The sequence below is a fragment of the Silurus meridionalis genome, chromosome 4 (assembly GCF_014805685.1).
Source record: "Silurus meridionalis isolate SWU-2019-XX chromosome 4, ASM1480568v1, whole genome shotgun sequence".
Lineage (NCBI taxonomy): Eukaryota > Metazoa > Chordata > Actinopteri > Siluriformes > Siluridae > Silurus > Silurus meridionalis.
Genome location: NC_060887.1, coordinates 8,106,355 through 8,125,293, shown reverse-complemented (window position 1 = coordinate 8,125,293; position 18,939 = coordinate 8,106,355). Strand labels below are relative to the sequence as shown.

The following is an 18,939-nucleotide window of genomic DNA, read 5'->3' as shown; positions in this document are numbered from 1 at the left end:
TTTGACTCGAACCACTGCACACTTGGCTTGAATACGTCTCCAGTAGGAGAAGCTGGAGAAGGAGAAGCTGGAGAAGGTTCGCCCTCTGCACTTTATGTTTAGCAAGGATGGGTTTTCGTTGCTAAATTTCGCCATTAATGTAAAAATATATATATATATATATATATATATATATATATATATATATATATATATATATATATATATATATTGCACAGAGATTTGGGACCGAGCGCGCGCGCGCGTGTGTGCGTGTCGGCGTGCGTGCGCCCCGCGCGTGCGTGTGTGCGTGCGTAGCTCTGCTTCCGCAATCGGGAGCAGCAGCGAACGCGTCTCGTTCTCGGCGCGCAAACCGCGAGAGATTGTCCCCTGAACATCTAGAGAGAAGGACGGCGAGGACACGAACCTTCTCCTGCTCCTCCTCCTGATGTGGTGGGGGTAGAGGACGCGCGCGCGCATCACTGCGGAGAATGCTGTCCGATGTTGCGTTGGGGAGAGGGGGGGTGAGAGGGGGGGATCACAACAACCGCTACCGGCCCGTTAATGTCCACTGTGTCCACGGATGAGACGCAGACCACGCGCTTCCGTGTAGCCTCGTGATGGAGAATGTCTGAGGATTTCGGTGCGTCATTGCGGATTGGACCGTGCCGTAGTGTCCGCGTGCATCTCCTCCGTGTGCGTGCGTGCGTGCGTGTGTGTGTGTGTGTGTGTCATGGGCTGAGACGAGCCAACGAAGAGGGATCGAAGGAACCAAATTAGCACCTGTTAACCGAATTGGTAAGCATTGCCTGTGTGCGCGCGCGCGTGTGTGTGTGTGTGTGTGTGTGTTATCAATCTGCGATTTGTGCACGGAGACACATGCACGCGCAGCTTCCATACACCCATGGTACAGAAAGAGAAGGAGGAGAAAACCCTTTTGGTTTGCGTGTGCGTGCGTAATGTGTGTGTGTGTGTGTGTGTGTGTGTGTGTGTGTGTGTGTGTGTGTAATGGATTGTGCGGGGTGGGAGGGGGTTATGGCCAAAGAGAGCAGTGCAAAGAGACCGAGAGAGGATTAGTCATGCTGTCAATCAAATCTGTGTGAAAGAAGGAAAAAAAAAAGGATGCAGGTACTAAAAAAAGGACAATAAATAAATGCCACTGGAACTTTTTAGTGGCATTCGTTCCTTCACTTCTGGGGACCGGCATGCGTTCGATGTCTACCCTAACAAAAAGAGGTTGTAGGTCAAATATGTAAACATAAATCATGCTTCATAAAGAATTATTGCTATTGACTTGACATCCTTTTATCATTCTTCTCATTTCTTTTCTGTCGGAAAAGTTCGGAAAGTTCCTAAAGCTCTCGGGTCGTCTGGGAACTCGTACATGTATTTATACGTACACACAGATACAAAAACACATTGATTAAGAAAAACAGACAGGAAGGAGTGTTCATAAACTGAAGGGCTGAATATGTGTTTTCACACACACACACACACACACACACACACACACACACACATTATCTGATTGGGCAGATGGTGTGGCTTTTTAACAGGATCGAGTCCAAAAGAATGCAGTATGACTAAAAGTGGTCAATATCTAATTACTTTATACCACGACGAGTGTTTGCGAATCGGTCAATGGTCCTGGCTCAGTTTCAGACAAACAGCTCCAACGTTCCAGAGAATAAATCAAATCTGCCTTCTGACTTCTTAGATAAAAGTTTTCACCGGAAAAACTATGTTTCTTGTCATCGACTGTGGAAAAAAAACGTGGAATATTTGTAAACGGAAAATGTAAATCTTGCTATACTGTAGGTGGATTGTAATTTATGTCCTTGAAAGAAAAGAGTGCAGGCAGGGTGGAGTGGGTGGAGAAGAGTGATAGCAGGAGTGATTTGTGATAGAAGAGTATCTGTGAGAGTGAAAGGGAAAGTTTATAGGACTGTGGTGAGACCTGAGATGTTGTATGTTTTAGTGACAGTGGCATTGAGTAAAAGACAGGAGGTGGAGCTGAAGATGTTGAGGTTTTTGAGACGACGATGGACAGGATTAGAAACAAGTTTATTAGAGGGACCTTGCATGTAGGATGTTTTGGGGACAATGTGAGGAAGGCCGGAAGGCTTGGACATGTGCAGAGGAGGGACATGGGGTATATCAATAGGAGAATGCTGAGGATTTTTGCCACCAGAAAGGAGGAAAAGAGGAAGGTTAAAAAAGGAGGTTCATGGATGTGGTGAATGAAGACATGCAGTTAGTTGGTGTGAAAGAGGCAGATGTAGAGGACAGCGTAGTATGGAGACAGATGATTCGCTGTGGCGCCCCCTAATTGAAGCAGCCGAAAGAAGAAGAAGTAGAAGTATCCATTATATTTTGATAGTATATTGAAAATGAAAACATATTGTAGATAAAAGTCAATTGTAGATAAAATTATTATATAGATGTACATCATCTACAATACACATTATCTATACTGTAACACTTTCACACATTCTAGGTCTAGTGTATTCTAGATTTCTCACAGTAAAGCAGAGTATTTTCGTAAAACCGAGTAGATCTCGAGTAAATGTAGCTGAGGTTGAGAAACAGAGCCAGAATTACTGGTAGGGGGATTTATCAGTTCAGGTTACATCTACTTTGGGTCCGATTCCAGATCCAGATAATGGTGTTGTGTAAAACTCTTAATACGTGTCCTCTAGATGATTGTGTTTCTCTTTTTATTTCCTAAGAACGTTTTATCACTGACACCCCCCCTGTGGGTGTTTTATAGATATTTGGGGCCAAAGTGACTGGTAATGTATGCTTTCTCATTTCGCTTGGACCAACACACATACACACACACAGGGTTCTGTATAAATATTCATAACAATACTCATCAAAGACAGGCCCACACCCGCCTCACTGTATCTTATTATGTTTCCTAATAAGCACCAGTTAATTCTCTTGTCAACAAAATTTATTGCGTTTTTAATTTTTCCCTCCGTTACCACTGGGAGTCGAGCGCGTTTGCTGGTAAGCGGCCGGCAGTCCAATATCAAATATCGGTCTGGTTTTCATTACCGTGCCTCTTGTTTCTTTTGGGGGTCTCTACTTGTTTTATTAATCCACCGCTAGAATAATAAAGGGGTGGGTAAACTGTTTCTGGATTATTTGTTCAGGCGCCCTGACACTCGAAATTCAGTTCAGGTGCACCCCGGTTCCACTGATCATCTTTGAGATGTTTCTACAACTTAATTGGAGTCCACTTGTGGTAAATTTAGTTTGTTGGACAAGAGCACAAAACCAAGCCATGAAGTCCAAGGAATTGTGTGTAGACCTCTGAGAAGGGATTGTATCGAGGCGCAGATCTGGGGAAGGGGACAGCCAAATTTCTGCAGAATTGAAGGTCCTAATGAGCACAGTGGCCTCCATCATCGATAAATGGAAGAAGGTTGGAACCACCAGGACTCCTAGAGAGAGCCACCCGGCCAAACTGAGCCTGAAAATAGGTGTGCCAAGCTTGTAGCATCAAACTCAAAAAGACTAGGGGCTGGAATTAGTGACAAAGGAGCTTCAACAAAGTATTGAGCACGTTACTTACATTTTTAATAAATTTGCAAAGATTTCAAACAAACTTCTTTCACGTTGTTATGGAGTATTGTTTGTAGAATTTTAAGGAAAATAATGAACTTAATCTTTTTTTAAATAAGGCTGAAGCGCTGTGAATACTTTTCCCGGATGCACTGTACATACATTTCAATATTCCCATAGGCAGCAGTGGCGACTCTGTTCCAAATATAGCTATAGTGTGTAAATGTGTCAAATAAAGATTTATTCTTTTTTCTACATGGAACCAAAAGAAGGTTAGAATAACTAAAGGTAAAAGAGTGCAAAGGTCAAAGCATTAATAACTCTAAGCCATGTGTGGAACTAGGTAACCAGTTCTAAACAAAGCAGCAGGTAGACGGTTGGGATCCTTTATTAACTGGAGGTCAATGGCACTGGAGCAACTTCCTGAACTAAGGCCATGTCCACACTGATAATTTTTTGTTTAAAAGAACATATTTTCCTCCGTTTTGGCCTTCCATTCACACTGAGATGGCGTTATAGCATAAACATGAGGATGGGGACAGGTTTCCTTTAAAGTCTGGTTCCTCTCAAGGTTTCTTTCTTATACTATTTTAGGAGGTTTTTCTTGCCACTAGCTTGCTCATCTCCATGAAGCTGCTTTGGGACAGCGCTCCACAAATCAACCCGAATTGCATTGCATTGCGTTAATTTATATAATATAGATTTTACAGTATACGATCATGTAAAGAAAATCCATCAGAGCCTTGCTTATTATACCGCACGGGGAACGTTCGATACGCCAGACGTAACATGAGCGTTTTTCAACTCCTTTAAACAGTTTACAAGAAAAAAAAACATTTTGCCGGGTTGTGAAACTCATCAGTGAAAACTCAACTCTTAATAATGTGCCAGTAATGATTCCAGCACTCTCGCACCAAGAGGATTGATTTCCTCAAAATTCTCAGTAATCCGCTTTTCAGTCTTTCAGAAGAATGGCCTGAAAAATGCGAATACTTACAAATGTCACTTTGCTAGCTCTGAAATGCTAAAACCAATGATGCTTTTTGTGAAACAGTTTTACTTCGCTTATCCCAGATTATTAGGAAGATGTGGTCAGAGCGCAAAGTTGATGCATCACCCCTGGACAATAAAGGGTTAAGGGCCTTGTTCAAGGGCCCAACAGTGGTAGATTGGCAGTGCTGGGACTCAAACCCTATCCTTCCAATCAGAAATACAGAGCCTTAACCATTGAGCCCCCACTGCCATCAATGATGCAGTGATACTCACTCATTATTCTTTTTGAGGTTACCATGGTTACAGCCTGTAGCCATGACCGAAGCTAGGTCTCAGTGAGATCATTTTAACCATTTAGATGCCCATGACGACATATTTTTATCGTTTCAAGTGATTGTTTATATATTATTTATTTAAACATAACGCGGCTTTAAAACAAGCCCCATGTCACGTGTGATTGCATATAAATATGCATAGCGGTACTGCTATGAATATTAATGAACAGTTGTTAAACACAGTGTCGAGCTCTGTTCCAGAGTCTCAGAAAATGGATCGTTCGTTACTTATGCAGCTGTGGTTGTCTGAATCATCTCAACATCTGGGACAGACTGAAGTCTTTATCAAATCTGCCATTTGCTTTGGGGGAGTTTTTAATATCCTGGTAGACGCGATGTTTTCTGAGCCTATTCTTTATTATATTGGGATGCCGGGTCAAGTCCGCGCACCATGGAAACACATTTAATCAGATTCAGCCAACCATCCATTCATCCATATGTGGACAAATGGAACAGCATGCATAACTCAACACATATAACTTCAGCTCTGGACTTGGAAGGAGTTTCACTACTCATCTGAGCAGCTTCTTCTAGTCTGAGGGAAGTTGTCCGGATTTCACAAAAAGGTCAAGAATACCCGTTCCTTGGATAGCCTCTTTAAGGGACAGGGGAAAGTGGAATCTTTAGAATGTTACTAGCCCAGAGACAGATAGTAATTTGGAGGGGGTAACGATCAGCGAATGTGTGAGTGGATGGGGGAGTCCTTAGCTGTGACTTTCCTGGTGGATGAATGAATAGTGCGTCTAAGACCTCCATCTCTGTTGAGAGAAGGATTTTTTACCCTGACAAAGATGGCCTAGTCTTTTCTGTCCAAGATGTGGACCTACTTTGAAGGTACAAGGCTGGTTCTGGTCCTGGGTTGTTGCTTCTTCTGTGTTGGTAGATCCTCCAATGTAGTGGTTGTTTTGTATCTCCAATGTACATTCTTGCCTGCAATGGACATAGCTCTTTTTGTGTTTTGGGGTGGGCAAGTCTCTGTCTCAGTGTGTTGGTGGGTTTAAAGTGAACTTGTATGTGGTGCTTGCCAAAAATCTTCTGGCCATGTAAGGGAAGACCAGGTTTTTCTGTTGGTTCTGGGTTTCACTTCCTTCTTGTCCTTCTTTTAGAAGCTTTCTTGTTAAAAAACTACTCAGGATATCCTCAGGATAGACCTGGGAACCTGATACACCTCTTGATACTTGTAGTTCAGGCAATCTTCAAGACCAGCAGCTTTATAAAACGCTCCCAAACCTGGTCTAGATGTGGGAACTCTGTGTTTATGTAAATGTTTATGAACTTTTTTTATGCCCCAGCAGATCCCAGATCTAATTCTAGTTCCAATCCCAGGATGTTGCAAATGTGCCAAGGATTCTGGAAATGTTCAACAAGCTTTTCTTGTGTCTCCAGAGTTGTCCGGAAGGCTGAGAGACATGTGAAAGATCATCTTCAGCCAAACGGGATCGGCAAAGCTCACATTATGTGACTCCTCACACATCACGATATTCCTAATGGATTAATATCCATGCTCACCGTGCTGTGGATTCTTCTGTGGAGGTAAATCCGAACCGTCTTCCATTCCATTGACTTTCTGAGGCATCGGGACAGTCATTTATTTCGTTCCATTTTCTCTTAAGTGTATTCCCCCAGACATTGGCACATGGATTTCAAGACTTCGAAAGAAGAGGTAACAGATTCTTCTGTTTATAATGTTTACTCAGGAAAGTAATATGCTGAGGAAATTGCATTTATGTATTAAAAATTATTTTTATAATTGTTAGGTTGTCCAATTACTTTTGCGCCTGTTGTGGTGGTTTACAGAGGCAAAATGACAGAAAGTGCACAGATGTCCAAATCCTAAATGTGTATCAGATGGTGTGCAGGAAGTTCACACAGCCTACAATGCTAATCCTAACCTATGACCCTAATACTAAAACCCTAAGACTAAACTCTAATCCCAACCTTAAACCTAATTCTAAATTCTAATCCTAATTCTAAATCCTAAACCCCTAATGCTAAATTTAAACCCTAACCCTAAATCTTATACCGTATCCCTAAATCTAAAACCTAACCTGAAACCTTGAATCTAAACCCTAACTCCTAACCCTAAATCTGAAAACTAACCCCTAACTATAAATCTAAACTCTTAATCTCTAAACCTTTTCCTAACTCCTAATCCCTAATCATTAACCCAAATCAGTGACCCTACCCCAAACCCTGAATCTGAATCCTAACCCAAACCTTAATCCTTAACCCTAAACCAAAAGGTAAACTCTAAATCACTGCTAAAAACCCTATATCTAAACCCTATCCCTAAATCTACACCCTAACCCGTAGCCCTAAACCTTAACCGTGAATTTAAACCCCATTCCTAAATCTAAAACCTAACCTGAAACCTTAAATCTAATCTTTAACTCCTAACCCTGAATCTAAACCCTAACTCCTAACCCTAAATCTAAACTCTTAACCTCTAAACCTATACCTAACTCCTAATCCCAAATCAAAATCCTAACCCTAATCATTAACCCAGTGACCCTACCCCAACCCTAAATCTGAACCCCAACCCTAATCCTTAACCCTAAACCAAAACATAAACCCTAAATCTGAACCCAAACCCATATCTAAACCCTATCCCTAAATCTACACCCTAACCCGTAACCCTAAACCTTAACCCTAAATTTAAACCCTATTCCTAAATCTAAAACCTAATCCCTAATCCCTAAACCTAAATCTAACCCTAGATACAATATAGAGGTGGAGGGGGAATGGAAGGAGAGACGCTTCCTAAACACCTTCTTCTGAGCTGCATTTAAATAAGTGATGAACAAAAAGTGATACTTAACTGAAACAAGCAAAAACTCAGAACAAAGCTTTCATGTCACGTTGTCCCCCACATGTCATCCATAGCAACATAACAACCAACATGACAACAAAACTTTTTATGTTTAGCAAAGGCTTAGTAAATAGCATAGCTATGTTAGCAGGTAACATTGCAGCATTTCAATGACTAGCTAAAGCCTGCTGGATCTGAAACATTTCATCTCATTCGAAACAAATTGTACTTTTTAAAACATTGATAGAATAAAGAACTGTAGAAGATCGAAATCAGAAACATGAACATATGTTTGCCTTGGAACAGTTGAGAATTTCGTGGCTTTAATTAGTCGTGAAAATGACAGATGTCTTCGTGTTCCTTCTGCTCGCAGACAAAGACGGGGATTTTTCTACTGCAAGATGGTAACGAAGAGCCCTTCAACATCCGACTTCACTTGTCCAAAGACATTCTAACCATACAAGAGCAAGACGTCATTTGCGTCTCTGGGGAACCGTTCTACTCCAGCGTAGGTTCCGCAGAGATTTTGATGATTGTTTACTGGTTGTATTTGGGAAATCATACTGATACTTATACTCAGGATTTCTTGTAGGAAAGGACTGTAACAATACGACGGCAGACGATTGGGGGATTTGGGTTAAGTATAAAGGTAATTTGCACACATATATAGTTTGTACATCACCTCAGCTATGACCTGGTGAGAAATAACTGTGAGACTCTTCCACAGGGCGGCGCGGAACACAAGATCCCGATCGTGATTTCGAAAATATCAAAAGAGCAGAAGGGTGAGTTGCTTCTGCCTTCAGTGTTGGAAAGTGTCTGTTTGTGGGTTTTGCTGTTTTCCGGTTTAACTTCCATTTGATCTTCTTGTATCCAACAGCCGAACTCTCGGGTCTTCTGTTCATAGGAGATGGAATTCTCCAGGTGAGTATTTTGCTCAAGGCTTGAGCTTGGTCACATTGACCACCTAGTCATCAGCACTATGATGATGGTGAGAGAAGTCAAGTCAAGAAGCTTTTATTGTCATTTCAACCATATATAGCTACCACAGAAGCAGTAGTGGTTCAGTTGTTAAGGGTTTCTGAGCATAAGGTTGGGGGTTTAAGCCCCAGAACTGCCAAGAAGTCACTGAACCCTATCTGCTCCAGGGGTGCCATACCGGAGAAGCTGGGATATGCCAAAAGTGGTATTGTAGCTCAGTGGTTATTGCTCTGGGATACTGATTGGAAGGTCAGGGGTTCAAGCCCTAGCTGCTGCTGCCACTGTTAGGCCCTTGAGCAAGGCCGTTAACCCTCTGTGCTCCAGGGGTATCATGGCTGACCTTGTGCTCCCCAGCATCCTAATATCGCTGGGATATGCAAGAAAAAAATTCATTGTTCTGTAATGTATAAGTGACAGCATAATGCCCCTTTACTTCTGGTCCTAAACTGTCAAACAGGATAGTGTTCTCCAATAAAAGGAAGTGGACCTAGAAATACGGAATATTTCAATCCTTGCCTTTACTCTAACTAACGATGCATCATCTTTAGATAAACGGGATCAACGTCAGAAGTTATCGGCATGAAGAAGTTGTAAGTGTACCTTTAATAATTCACCAAGCAATTCTGGTGCTACAAATAAGGTCACCACAGATACCTGTTCTCCTCTTCAGGTTCAGGTGCTACGGAATGCGGGGGAAGAAGTAACTCTGACCGTGTCTTTTCTGAAAAGGACGCCTGCCTTTTTAAAGCTGTCGCTCTGTGAAGACTGCACATGTAAGATTTATTTTTTACTTCACCACAATCATTACCATTTGTCGCACGTTAAACTTCTTACACCATATGTATTTTCTCCTTCAGGTGTACCGAGTGACCACAGCAGTGGGACATCATCTCCGCTGTGTGACAGTGGCCTCCATCTGAACTATCACCCGAACAACACGGTGCATAATATAGCGTTAAGATCAACAAACTCTCGGGATCCTGAGTGGCTCAACACAAAATCGTTTGCCCCATCGCTGGGGGTCTAACGGCAAATTGGCCATAGGATCATGTATGACGAAGAACAAAAAGAGGGCACAGATCGCTGTCCTTCGTGTTTATTTAGCTGCCTTGTGATGTAGTATGAGCAGCTGGATGTGTTAGATGACCTGCTAACCTTCACCTTCCCCAACACACCCCAGCAACCATTTGGATCACCCTAGCAGCCACCTGGAAACAGGTTCAAACTGCAAAAAACACTGCTTGAGTGCAGTTTACATGAGCACCTGTACTCATGAGAATACATATAGGTTTTTCTCATATATAATGTAATATAGTTAAAATAGTAGATTTTATCATATATAATATCAAAGTAGTCCCCTTGCACAGCAATACAGCTCTCCCAGCATTCCTGACACCTCTGGAAGTCTTCTTTTCGAAGCGTGATATTCAGCTTGGGGAAGAAGGAGAAGTCTGCAAAAGCCAAATCTGGCGAGTAGGGTGTGCTGACAGCTTTTGGCTTGTTACAAAGCTAGTGATGCCACCTCTCATAATGCAGCGCCATGCAACACCCTCTGGTATAAGCCTAGTTGTTTAGGGGTTCATCCTAAAGCAACACAACTCTAGGCTGTTCCAGAATTACCTTAGAACTAAATAAGAATATGATAGGCTTCAAACCATGCGATAGCCAGCACAGTCTCCAGACTTAAACCCCATCGAGTTGGTTTGCAATGAAATGGAAAGAAGGGTGTGAAGCAAAATAACAGCCAAGTACCCCAAAGCAAGCAAGCAAATTTCAATAAAAACTCAGTATAAATATGTAGTTAATCGTATCACTTTTCCTATTCTAATTACGTTCTTTAAATTGAGCAGCATCTGGACACTCTTCAATTTGCTTTTTAATCACTCCAGTTCAATGACCATACAAAAAAACTTTTCTCTTTCATCCAATCAGGACACGTTGTCTTGCTCGTCTTGGCCCATGTCCCCGGCACTGCGCTGGGAGAAGCGATGGGTGGATCTACGCCTCATCCCTCTCCTCCATGCTCGTCTTTCAAAGTACATCCCTGGCTCTGATATCTGCAGGTGAGCAAATCAGTAAAAAATTCCATAAGACTTCTGCGTGTGTTCACCTTTGGCACTTTGTTTGTGAGCTTCATGCTCTATTGATTTCATAACTTTAATGTGGTTCCCTCAAGGGGAGCGTGGGACCTCCGTCGTCAAAACACAACCAGACACGCAATTCCGTTACAACTCGACTTCAATTCAAGCTTTCGGGATCATTTAAAAGTGCTGCCATTTGATTTGACAGTAAAGGCTACGTTTGGTTGACTTTCTTTGTCTGCATTTCTGGTATCTCCTCAGGGAAAATGCGTTTCAGGTCATCGCCGTAGACGGGGTCTGCAGCGGAATCATTCAGTGTCCTAGTGCTGAAGAATGCACCGACTGGCTTCAAGCAATAGCATCCAATATATCTGCTCTCACAAAGCACAATGTAGGTATCTCAGCAGCTTCTCTTTAATACACAACGTCTCGAGTTTCTCAGGGAACTCGGGGGAGAAAAACGTTAGCGGAAAAGTAACATCAACAACATCAACTGCTGTCACTCTTTATTTCCACAATTTACGCAAAATCCCATTTGTAGGTAATGCGTTACTCCACGCAATGTCGACCGTGCTGCCAAGTCCATTAGAGCGTTGGGAAAGCGCTGATGCTGCTGCACACTTTTGTGGCACGGTTCCAACACAGTTTAGAGCAACAGATTTTTATGATCTTGTTGGCTCGGTGTTTGCTAAAATGATTAGTTTCACACTCAAATAAGCCTGAAATTAATTGAGGTGGTGTAACACGCTTGGCCAACAGTCAGGTCTTGTTCAGAAGTGCCGAGAAAAAATACCTAACATTCACCTGTGCCATTTCTGTTATATTTTCCACCCCTTTGAAACACTACTGCTGTCAGACAAGAACAAGAATCTGGCACTAAAGTAGGCTTAGACTCCCTCATAATGGGCAGGTGAAGATTTGATTTTCCACAGATGTCTCTCAACAAGAAGGCTATTCCAAACCATAGAACTGCTATTCGCTGGACGTTTTCCTCACCATTCTGGGTTATGCATGAAAATCTCAGTAGATCAGCAGTTTCTGCGATTCTCAAACAACCCTGTCTAATACCAACAAGGTAGGAGGTAGGAATACATCTGGGTTATTTGTCCATGAAACATAAGGGTGGTTAGCCAGGCCACCTACCTAATGCCATGTTTTTTGGGTGGACAAAGGAAACCAGAGAACCCAGAGAAACCCTTGCTAGCCAGTAACCTAAGTTCTGTACGGATGCTGTAGTTGTGAGGTAAATCCCCCCCAAGGTAACTGTCAATCAAATCAAAGTTCCAAGAAAATATCACACTAAACACAGACGCCGAGGTGATTTCCTAACGTACAATGAGCAGCTGGTTGAATAAAAGTTCCAAAGCCAAAAACTGATAAGTGAAGCCTTGTGGCATGTGACGGAAACTCTGGCGATCTGTTTTCAAGAAAGGGCCGTTATCTAGGTCCCTGGATAATTGGGGTGAGATATTGCAAAGGTCACTTTGGGAAAACCGATGTGCAAATCGTGTCTAATAATTAAACCTAGCCGCTGCACAGATTCAATCGATCTCAGGAGTTATTCAGGGGTACAGAATACAACAGAACTGTAAACTGTAGGTCAGTCAGCTTCAAACACACAATGGAAACCATGAAAAGATGATGAAAATCTCTATCTCAAGGTTTTAGATTGTAGTAAAGGTCAACATAAGCATTTCACCCCTAGGCTTTCAGTGGTGTCCATACTTGAACCAGTCCACCACTTAATATCATAATCATGGCACCACAGATATACAAACCATCGATACTGGAGTACAGGTACGACATAGTATTAAAAAAATTCGAGACTAACTGGAGCTATTCTGATGACGTGCGTTACCACAACCTTCAATTTCATCATAGACGGCAAGTGAAAACAAAGGGGTAACGTGAAAATCCTGAGTGAAACTGCTCGGATCTTCCACAGAGACGTTTGACATACGGCCATGCTGCAACGAGTCAATCGAGGTGTTTCGAGTGGCACGCATGCTTCAAAAGCGGAAGATTATCATGAGAGTTCAGGAAGATCTTTAACAAGCCTGGAAAATATCGAAACCATTTGGAAAATTGCGCATGATGATCGTCGGAGAACAATCCACGTGATATCACTTCCACACCCACCCGCCTCACCAGAATTGGCCCCTGCAGTCTTCGCCCTCTTCTCGAAGATGAAGATCCAGCTCAAAGGTCGTCGTTTGGACACCGTTGCGGAGATTTAGCATGAATCTGAAGATGCTTGGCAAACTTAGAAAAGAAGACTTCCAGGACATGTTCCAGAAGTGGCAGGAATGCTGGGAGCGCTGTATTGCTGTGCAGAGGGACTGTTTTGAAAGTGATAGTTTGTAAATACAGATAAATAAAGTACTTTCTTGTAAACAAAGCTAGTCTCTAAACGTTTAGTTTAGAAGAAGATTGACTCAGGAGAGACACTGCTGAAGGCCTCAGTATGAAATCAGAGTGATTTCAGAAACGAATAAAATATCCAGAACAAATGCACTGAATTTTTGATCTACTAGCACCTCGATCTCATCACTTACATGTGAAATAAAGTGTGAAAAATCTTGCGCTAGGACCAAATCTGTAATTTGAGTTTTGAGAAGAAATTAAGGCACCTGGGTAATGCTGGACTAATGTTGAAAATGTGTGTTCTTGCTTGCAGGTGAAGAAGATTAACAGAAACTTTCCTGTGAATCAGCAGGTAATGCATTTACATGTAACTTTTGGACGAGGAGAGGGAAGTAGGAGGCTCGTCTTAGCAGAATGACAGGCTAGGATGATGTTTTTAGACAATATTAATGCTAATTATTGATAATATTTTTACCCGTAACCTTGCTAGCTTGTACCTAGCTTCTGTCGCAGCTCTAGCTGGAATCATGACGTCAATATAATTTGATATCCACCCATGAGTGGTCCACTCCATGACAGTACTCTGGAGACGTGCTAATCATCGGTGCTAGTGTTGCTCCACCATGAAGCCGTGTAATGCCAGATTTCCTTGTTATAGTTTAATCTTTTAGTAATAATCAGGAGAAGCAAACATTAGCATAGACAATCATGTTGACAAGCTAGGTTTAAGGTTTCCAAATATGTGTCTGTCTGTGTTCCAGATTATTTACATGGGCTGGGTGGACGAGAAGGAGCAGGACTCGGTTCAGGATCGCATGTACACTCCGAAGTTCCTGGCATTACGGGGTTCCTCCCTTTTCAAATTCTCAGCGCCTCCAGTGAGCACTTTCATATCGCCACTTGCTAATGACCTCACCTTTCTGTTTACCTGAGGGACTTCCATTAGTGTGGGCCGCGTCTCCAAAAACCCCTGCCGTGGATCACTTTGGCCCTGTGCCCAAGATTTTTTAATCCCTGTCTTGCTGAAATCCAGTAGATGGACCGAAGTCCAGCAGGACGTGACAGAAGTGTAGACTTTCAGCCCTTTAGGACATTATTACAGTCCCAAAAGTAATCAGACACCTGACTGATAAGCCATGTAAAGGCCGGGTGTTGTTTATTTTCCCGTTATAAAGGAAGGGAGCGTTTCTTGACGATGCTGATAGAAGGAGCAGGATGGATTCCGAAGTGTATTTGTGTAATGAAATGGTTCATCTGGTCTCAACCTAACTGAGCTGGGTTTTTTTTTTTTTTTAACTTACTGAAGATCAAACCAAGGTCAGATAAATCCACAAACACCCAGCAAAAAAAATAAATGAAAAATAAAAAACCCTGGCAAAAAATCGTTTTAAGGGAGGAACCTCGGGTCTAGTTGTTGGTTCTCACCTTCATACTTAGGATATGGTGTGTTTTCCACCTATTAAGCGGTCCGAGTTTATATAAGTTATTATTCACTTATTATGCTGTAACAAGTTACGTTATGAACAATGAATCCTCACTGTTTCCCCGCCCCGCACGGCCCCTGCGCTTCCGTCGACCTTTTCTGAGACCCGGGAGTCCATTAAACTCCATTTAATCGGCTGTAATCTACATAAACTGTCAGCAATTGCTCTTACGGAATCCTACAGGATTATCAGCGCTTTAACGTGATTTTTGATTAAAGTGTGGATGTCGCAAATGTGTTCAAATAATGCTGCCTGAAGCTTCGGACCAGCGTATGTGATTATTAAAATTTTTTTTTTAACTCCTTTGTGATGTGACGTAACGCACAATATTAAGTTGCCGTGTTGTGTTGATCCTGTTTATGAGCTAACATTATTATATAAAAGCATTTTTTCTGTTCTCATTTTGAAACGTCCTAGGTAACGACTTGGGACTGGACCCGGGCGGAACAAAGCTTTACCATCTATGAGATCATGTGCAAGATCCTAAAGGTGGGACATGAAATGCATCTTTTTAAACCAAGCTCAGACCACTAATTTCCTGAATTACCTTCAAAGAGTTGTGCCTGTTATGTGCTCCATGTGTTTCAGGACAGCGAGCTGCTGGACAAGCGACGGCAGTGTTTCAGCGTGCAGATGGACACAGGCGAGGACACGGTGTTCAGCGTAGAGCTGGAGAGTGACCTGCTGCTCTGGGAGAAGGCCTTCCAGATGGCCACTTTTCTCGAGGTGGAAAGAATACAGGTAGTTAACACACCTGCGTATGCGGAAGAACACCGACACACGGCGATTTGAGTCAGAACTGTTTTTTTTTTTATTCCAGAGCAAAACGTACGCCTGCATTACCGAGAGCCACCTGATGGGGCTTACCATTGACTTCAGCATGGGCTTCGTGTGCTTCGATGCGGCATCAAAGGCGAGTGGGCCAGTTTTTAGAAACACTTCCCAGTGATATCAATGGGTATATGTTAAAAGAACCATTGTCTCAGTTGAGCGCGTGTTGCTCGCATGATGCTCAACGTTTGCAATGCGAGTCCGCGCTCGTAATGCAAGTTCAATTATAATACAATGTTTCGCTCGTCCTGCAAAGCATTCGTAAAAGCACGTTACTCGCAATCCAAGGTTCCACTGTACGTTTCCACACGGACGGTTTTAATTCGGTTTTAAGTCTTTGGTGCTTGATTTTGGACTTGGCGCATCAGTTTTTACATTTTTTTATTTTACATCTGAGTAAAGAAAGGACGTCGTTAATAAATGCATGTTGCATTGAAGGTTTTAATTTCGCCTCTTTTACATTAATTTATTTAATCAAAATAGTGAAACAGAAATGCGCGCTGCATTAATCGCTCGTTTATAAAATTTTTGATGTTAAAATCAATCAATATATATATAACAAATCAATATATATATAAAACTGAAATAGCACATGCATAAGTATTTAGACTCATTTGAAACAACACTTAAAATGAGCTCAGGTGCCTCCCAGTTCTCTCAATCTTTCCAGAGATGTTTTTACACCATTCCTAAAACCACAGTGGCCTCTATAACTCTCAAATGGAAGAAGTGTGGCACAACCAAAATTCCAGAAGGATAACAGTCACTGCAGCCCTCCAACGAGCTGGGCATTATGGTAGAGTGGCTAGACAGAGACCTCTCCTCGGTGCAAAACCCAAGGAAGCGAGCTTCCATGGGTTTTGCCCTGAGAAGAGTCTTCCATCTTGCCACTCCGTCAGGGCTGCATTAATGGTTGTCCTTCTGGAACTTTTCTCACAGGGCATCTGCAGCTCAGTCAGGGTGACCATTTGGTTCTTGATTGGGGAGTGTAGATTAATAAGGGAAACAGCTCAATTTGAACGAGCATAGTATTAGGCTGCTACATAAAGTTGTAGCAAGCCAAGGGGGTCTGAATACTTGACCGAATGCACTGTACAACTTTGGAAGGAGTTTTTGTTGGTAGTGCTTCACTGTACCATGAGGGCTTTCAGCATGAAGGTGAGCTTCTTGTTAAACAATCAACTTCAGGGTGAGAAGGGTTTAACTCTACATGAAACAGTCTGTTAAATGTGTCTGCAGGTTGTGCTGTGGAGGTACAAGTTCTCTCAGCTCAAAGGCTCCTCAGACGATGGCAAGAGTAAGATCAAGTTTCTCTTCCAGAACCCAGACACGAAGCTCATCGAAGCAAAGGTAACCGACGTCGATTCAAATTACAGACCAATGCACATCAGAAAATTCTCTACACAGCCGCTGTACTTCAATTAGAATCGATCCAGAAGGTTAACGGATCTTGTGCTTGTGGCTTAACTGGAAATCATAATCGAATCACGCTTTCTCTCACAAGCCGTAAAATAGTTAGGATTGGCTGTATCTGTGGATTTGATTCAAGCTAACAAAGAAGATTTCAATTGATTCTAGTTTTTGTTGTTCAGGAGCTGGAATTCTCCAACCTGTTCGCCGTGCTTCACTGCATCCATGCGTTCTTCGCAGCCAAAGTGGCATGTCTGGATCCGATGTTCGTGGGCAGCCCAAATTCCGCAGCGGCTACATCGGGGCCCACGCTGACTTCAGTCACCTCCCTGGGCCAAGCTTCCAGGTTGAAGTACTTGAACTGATTGACATTTTCGGCAGCGGAATTCCATAAGACAGACGGACAGACAGAGGAACAGATAGACACTCTGCTGCGTTGCTGAAGAATTTCAGCAGAGTCACTCTCGATTCTTTATCAGACCAGAGGGCCTGCTTATATGAAAAGACTGGTATAAGTCAGGTGTGATATATTTTGAATATGGAATGTGTGTGTGTATACACCTTATGTTCGCAACCCTCTTCAGCATCAATTGATAATACAAACAAAAGCGAGGACCTGCGATTTTTGGAGAACGTCACAGTGCCGTCCTGCATAAGTATTCAACCCCTTGACCCTGCGCCCCCAGACACACACACACACACAAAAAAAAAAGCTCCTCCGCAACATGAAGCTACCACCACCATGCTTCAGTGTGGAGGAAGGCGTTCTCAGGGTGATGAGCAGCGTTTCGGTTTATTCTAAAATCACATGGCACTTTACCTTCCACAGGAAGTGGACTTCCAGCTTGTCCTCGGAGAGGGGGGGTATCTCAGCAGTTAAGGTTTTGGACTTTGAAACAGACGTCATGTGATCAAATTCCAGGACCAACAAGCCCTTGAGCAAGCACCTGTACCAACTCAACTGCTGAGTTGTAAGTCGCTCTACATAAGGGCATCTGTCAAACGACGTAAATAGAAATATTCTTCTCCAAGAGGGTTTACGAGCCCTGAATACTTTGCACAAGGCACTGTACTTTTCAGTCATTTTATACACAAAAAAGAACCGTAGAAAGAATTGGAACGACTCCCAAATAACAATTCCATATCGACGACCTGAGATCCAGACCGTAGGGAGGACCGTGACCCATTGTATAAAGTCAATCTAGTTTTATACCAATGATCTGTACATACTGGTTCTTGTTGAGTTTTTTTTTCCCATTTAGAGCATGATGCTTTACCATAAGAAGCAAATCCATAAGGAGTTTTTTAGCGGGCCGAGTATGTAGCGTTCTTCATCTCAACACCAAGCGTTTTTTCCGCCCGTTTCTTCGTTTCCAGGTTTAGTAGAAATGCCGGTGTACATGTCGGTGAACGTAGGTTAAGTTTACATAAAAGGGTTTTTATTTTTCCTTCGTATTTTTCACCACAGTAGGTTTGCTTGTTTCTTTTCTCCGGCGAAGATGCTCGCAAACAACAACTTCAAACCTCCTAGACCTTATTACTACTGCAGTGCACTTTAGTCCAGCAGTTTACCCGCGCTAAGCGGAGCGTGTTCGGCGAAAAAACCTTGGCGTGTTATCGGAGATCCCATTAGCTCGATCCGAGTTGTTGGGAAAGACCAGGAAAAAAGAAAGCAAAGAAGACAATTCGCGCTTGAAAATATTCCGCAGCCTCGCAGAGTCTTCAGAAGGGCGAGGTTTCTACTGATCCTTTTATTTTTGCCACCTGGTGATTGTTTGAATAAAGATGTATAAATCTAGTTTGTGGCCAGTGTGGTCAATCCTTAGCATTGAATAGTTGCCAGAACTCACAGGTCTGGTTTTTGATACCGCAAATATAGAGCGAATCCTTTGAACCTCAGGTCCTAGGTTCCAGAGCTGGAAAGGAGCGATTCATTTTTACCTGCGTTACTATAATTGAGTAGCTTCTTTTGTGTACGTCTACTTTTTAAAGCAGTTTTTGAAAATCTGATTTAACTTTTAGCAGGTTTCGTTCGACGTATTGCACTTATCTACATTTGAGGTTCTATCCGTTACTGAGTAAAAAAAACTTAAATACAAATA

General features: G+C 42.5%; 1 protein-coding gene across 1 annotated transcript; it reads left to right on the top strand.

Moving 5' to 3' along the window:
• The first annotated feature begins 255 nt into the window (after positions 1–255).
• On the top strand, positions 256–18,635 carry sntg1 (syntrophin, gamma 1). Its single transcript, XM_046848605.1, has 19 exons — positions 256–777; positions 6,264–6,410; positions 6,491–6,540; positions 8,060–8,194; positions 8,279–8,335; positions 8,414–8,471; positions 8,567–8,610; positions 9,216–9,257; positions 9,338–9,440; positions 9,525–9,607; positions 10,600–10,730; positions 11,010–11,139; positions 13,426–13,464; positions 13,874–13,990; positions 15,014–15,085; positions 15,185–15,337; positions 15,417–15,509; positions 16,667–16,777; positions 17,020–18,635. The coding sequence occupies exons 3-19, from the start codon at positions 6,514–6,516 to the stop codon at positions 17,200–17,202; spliced, it is 1,578 nt and encodes a 525-aa protein (XP_046704561.1). The 5' UTR covers positions 256–777; positions 6,264–6,410; positions 6,491–6,513; the 3' UTR covers positions 17,203–18,635.
• Positions 18,636–18,939: the final 304 nt, after the last annotated feature.

Excerpts from the sequence above, each read along its gene's own strand:
- sntg1 (XM_046848605.1), top strand. The coding sequence starts at position 6,514 with ATGGATTTCAAGACTTCGAAAGAAGAG. Across the intron at positions 11,140-13,425 it reads CTGCTCTCACAAAGCACAAT|GTGAAGAAGATTAACAGAAA; the intron begins GTAGGTATCTCA and ends TCTTGCTTGCAG. Across the intron at positions 13,991-15,013 it reads TCAAATTCTCAGCGCCTCCA|GTAACGACTTGGGACTGGAC; the intron begins GTGAGCACTTTC and ends GAAACGTCCTAG.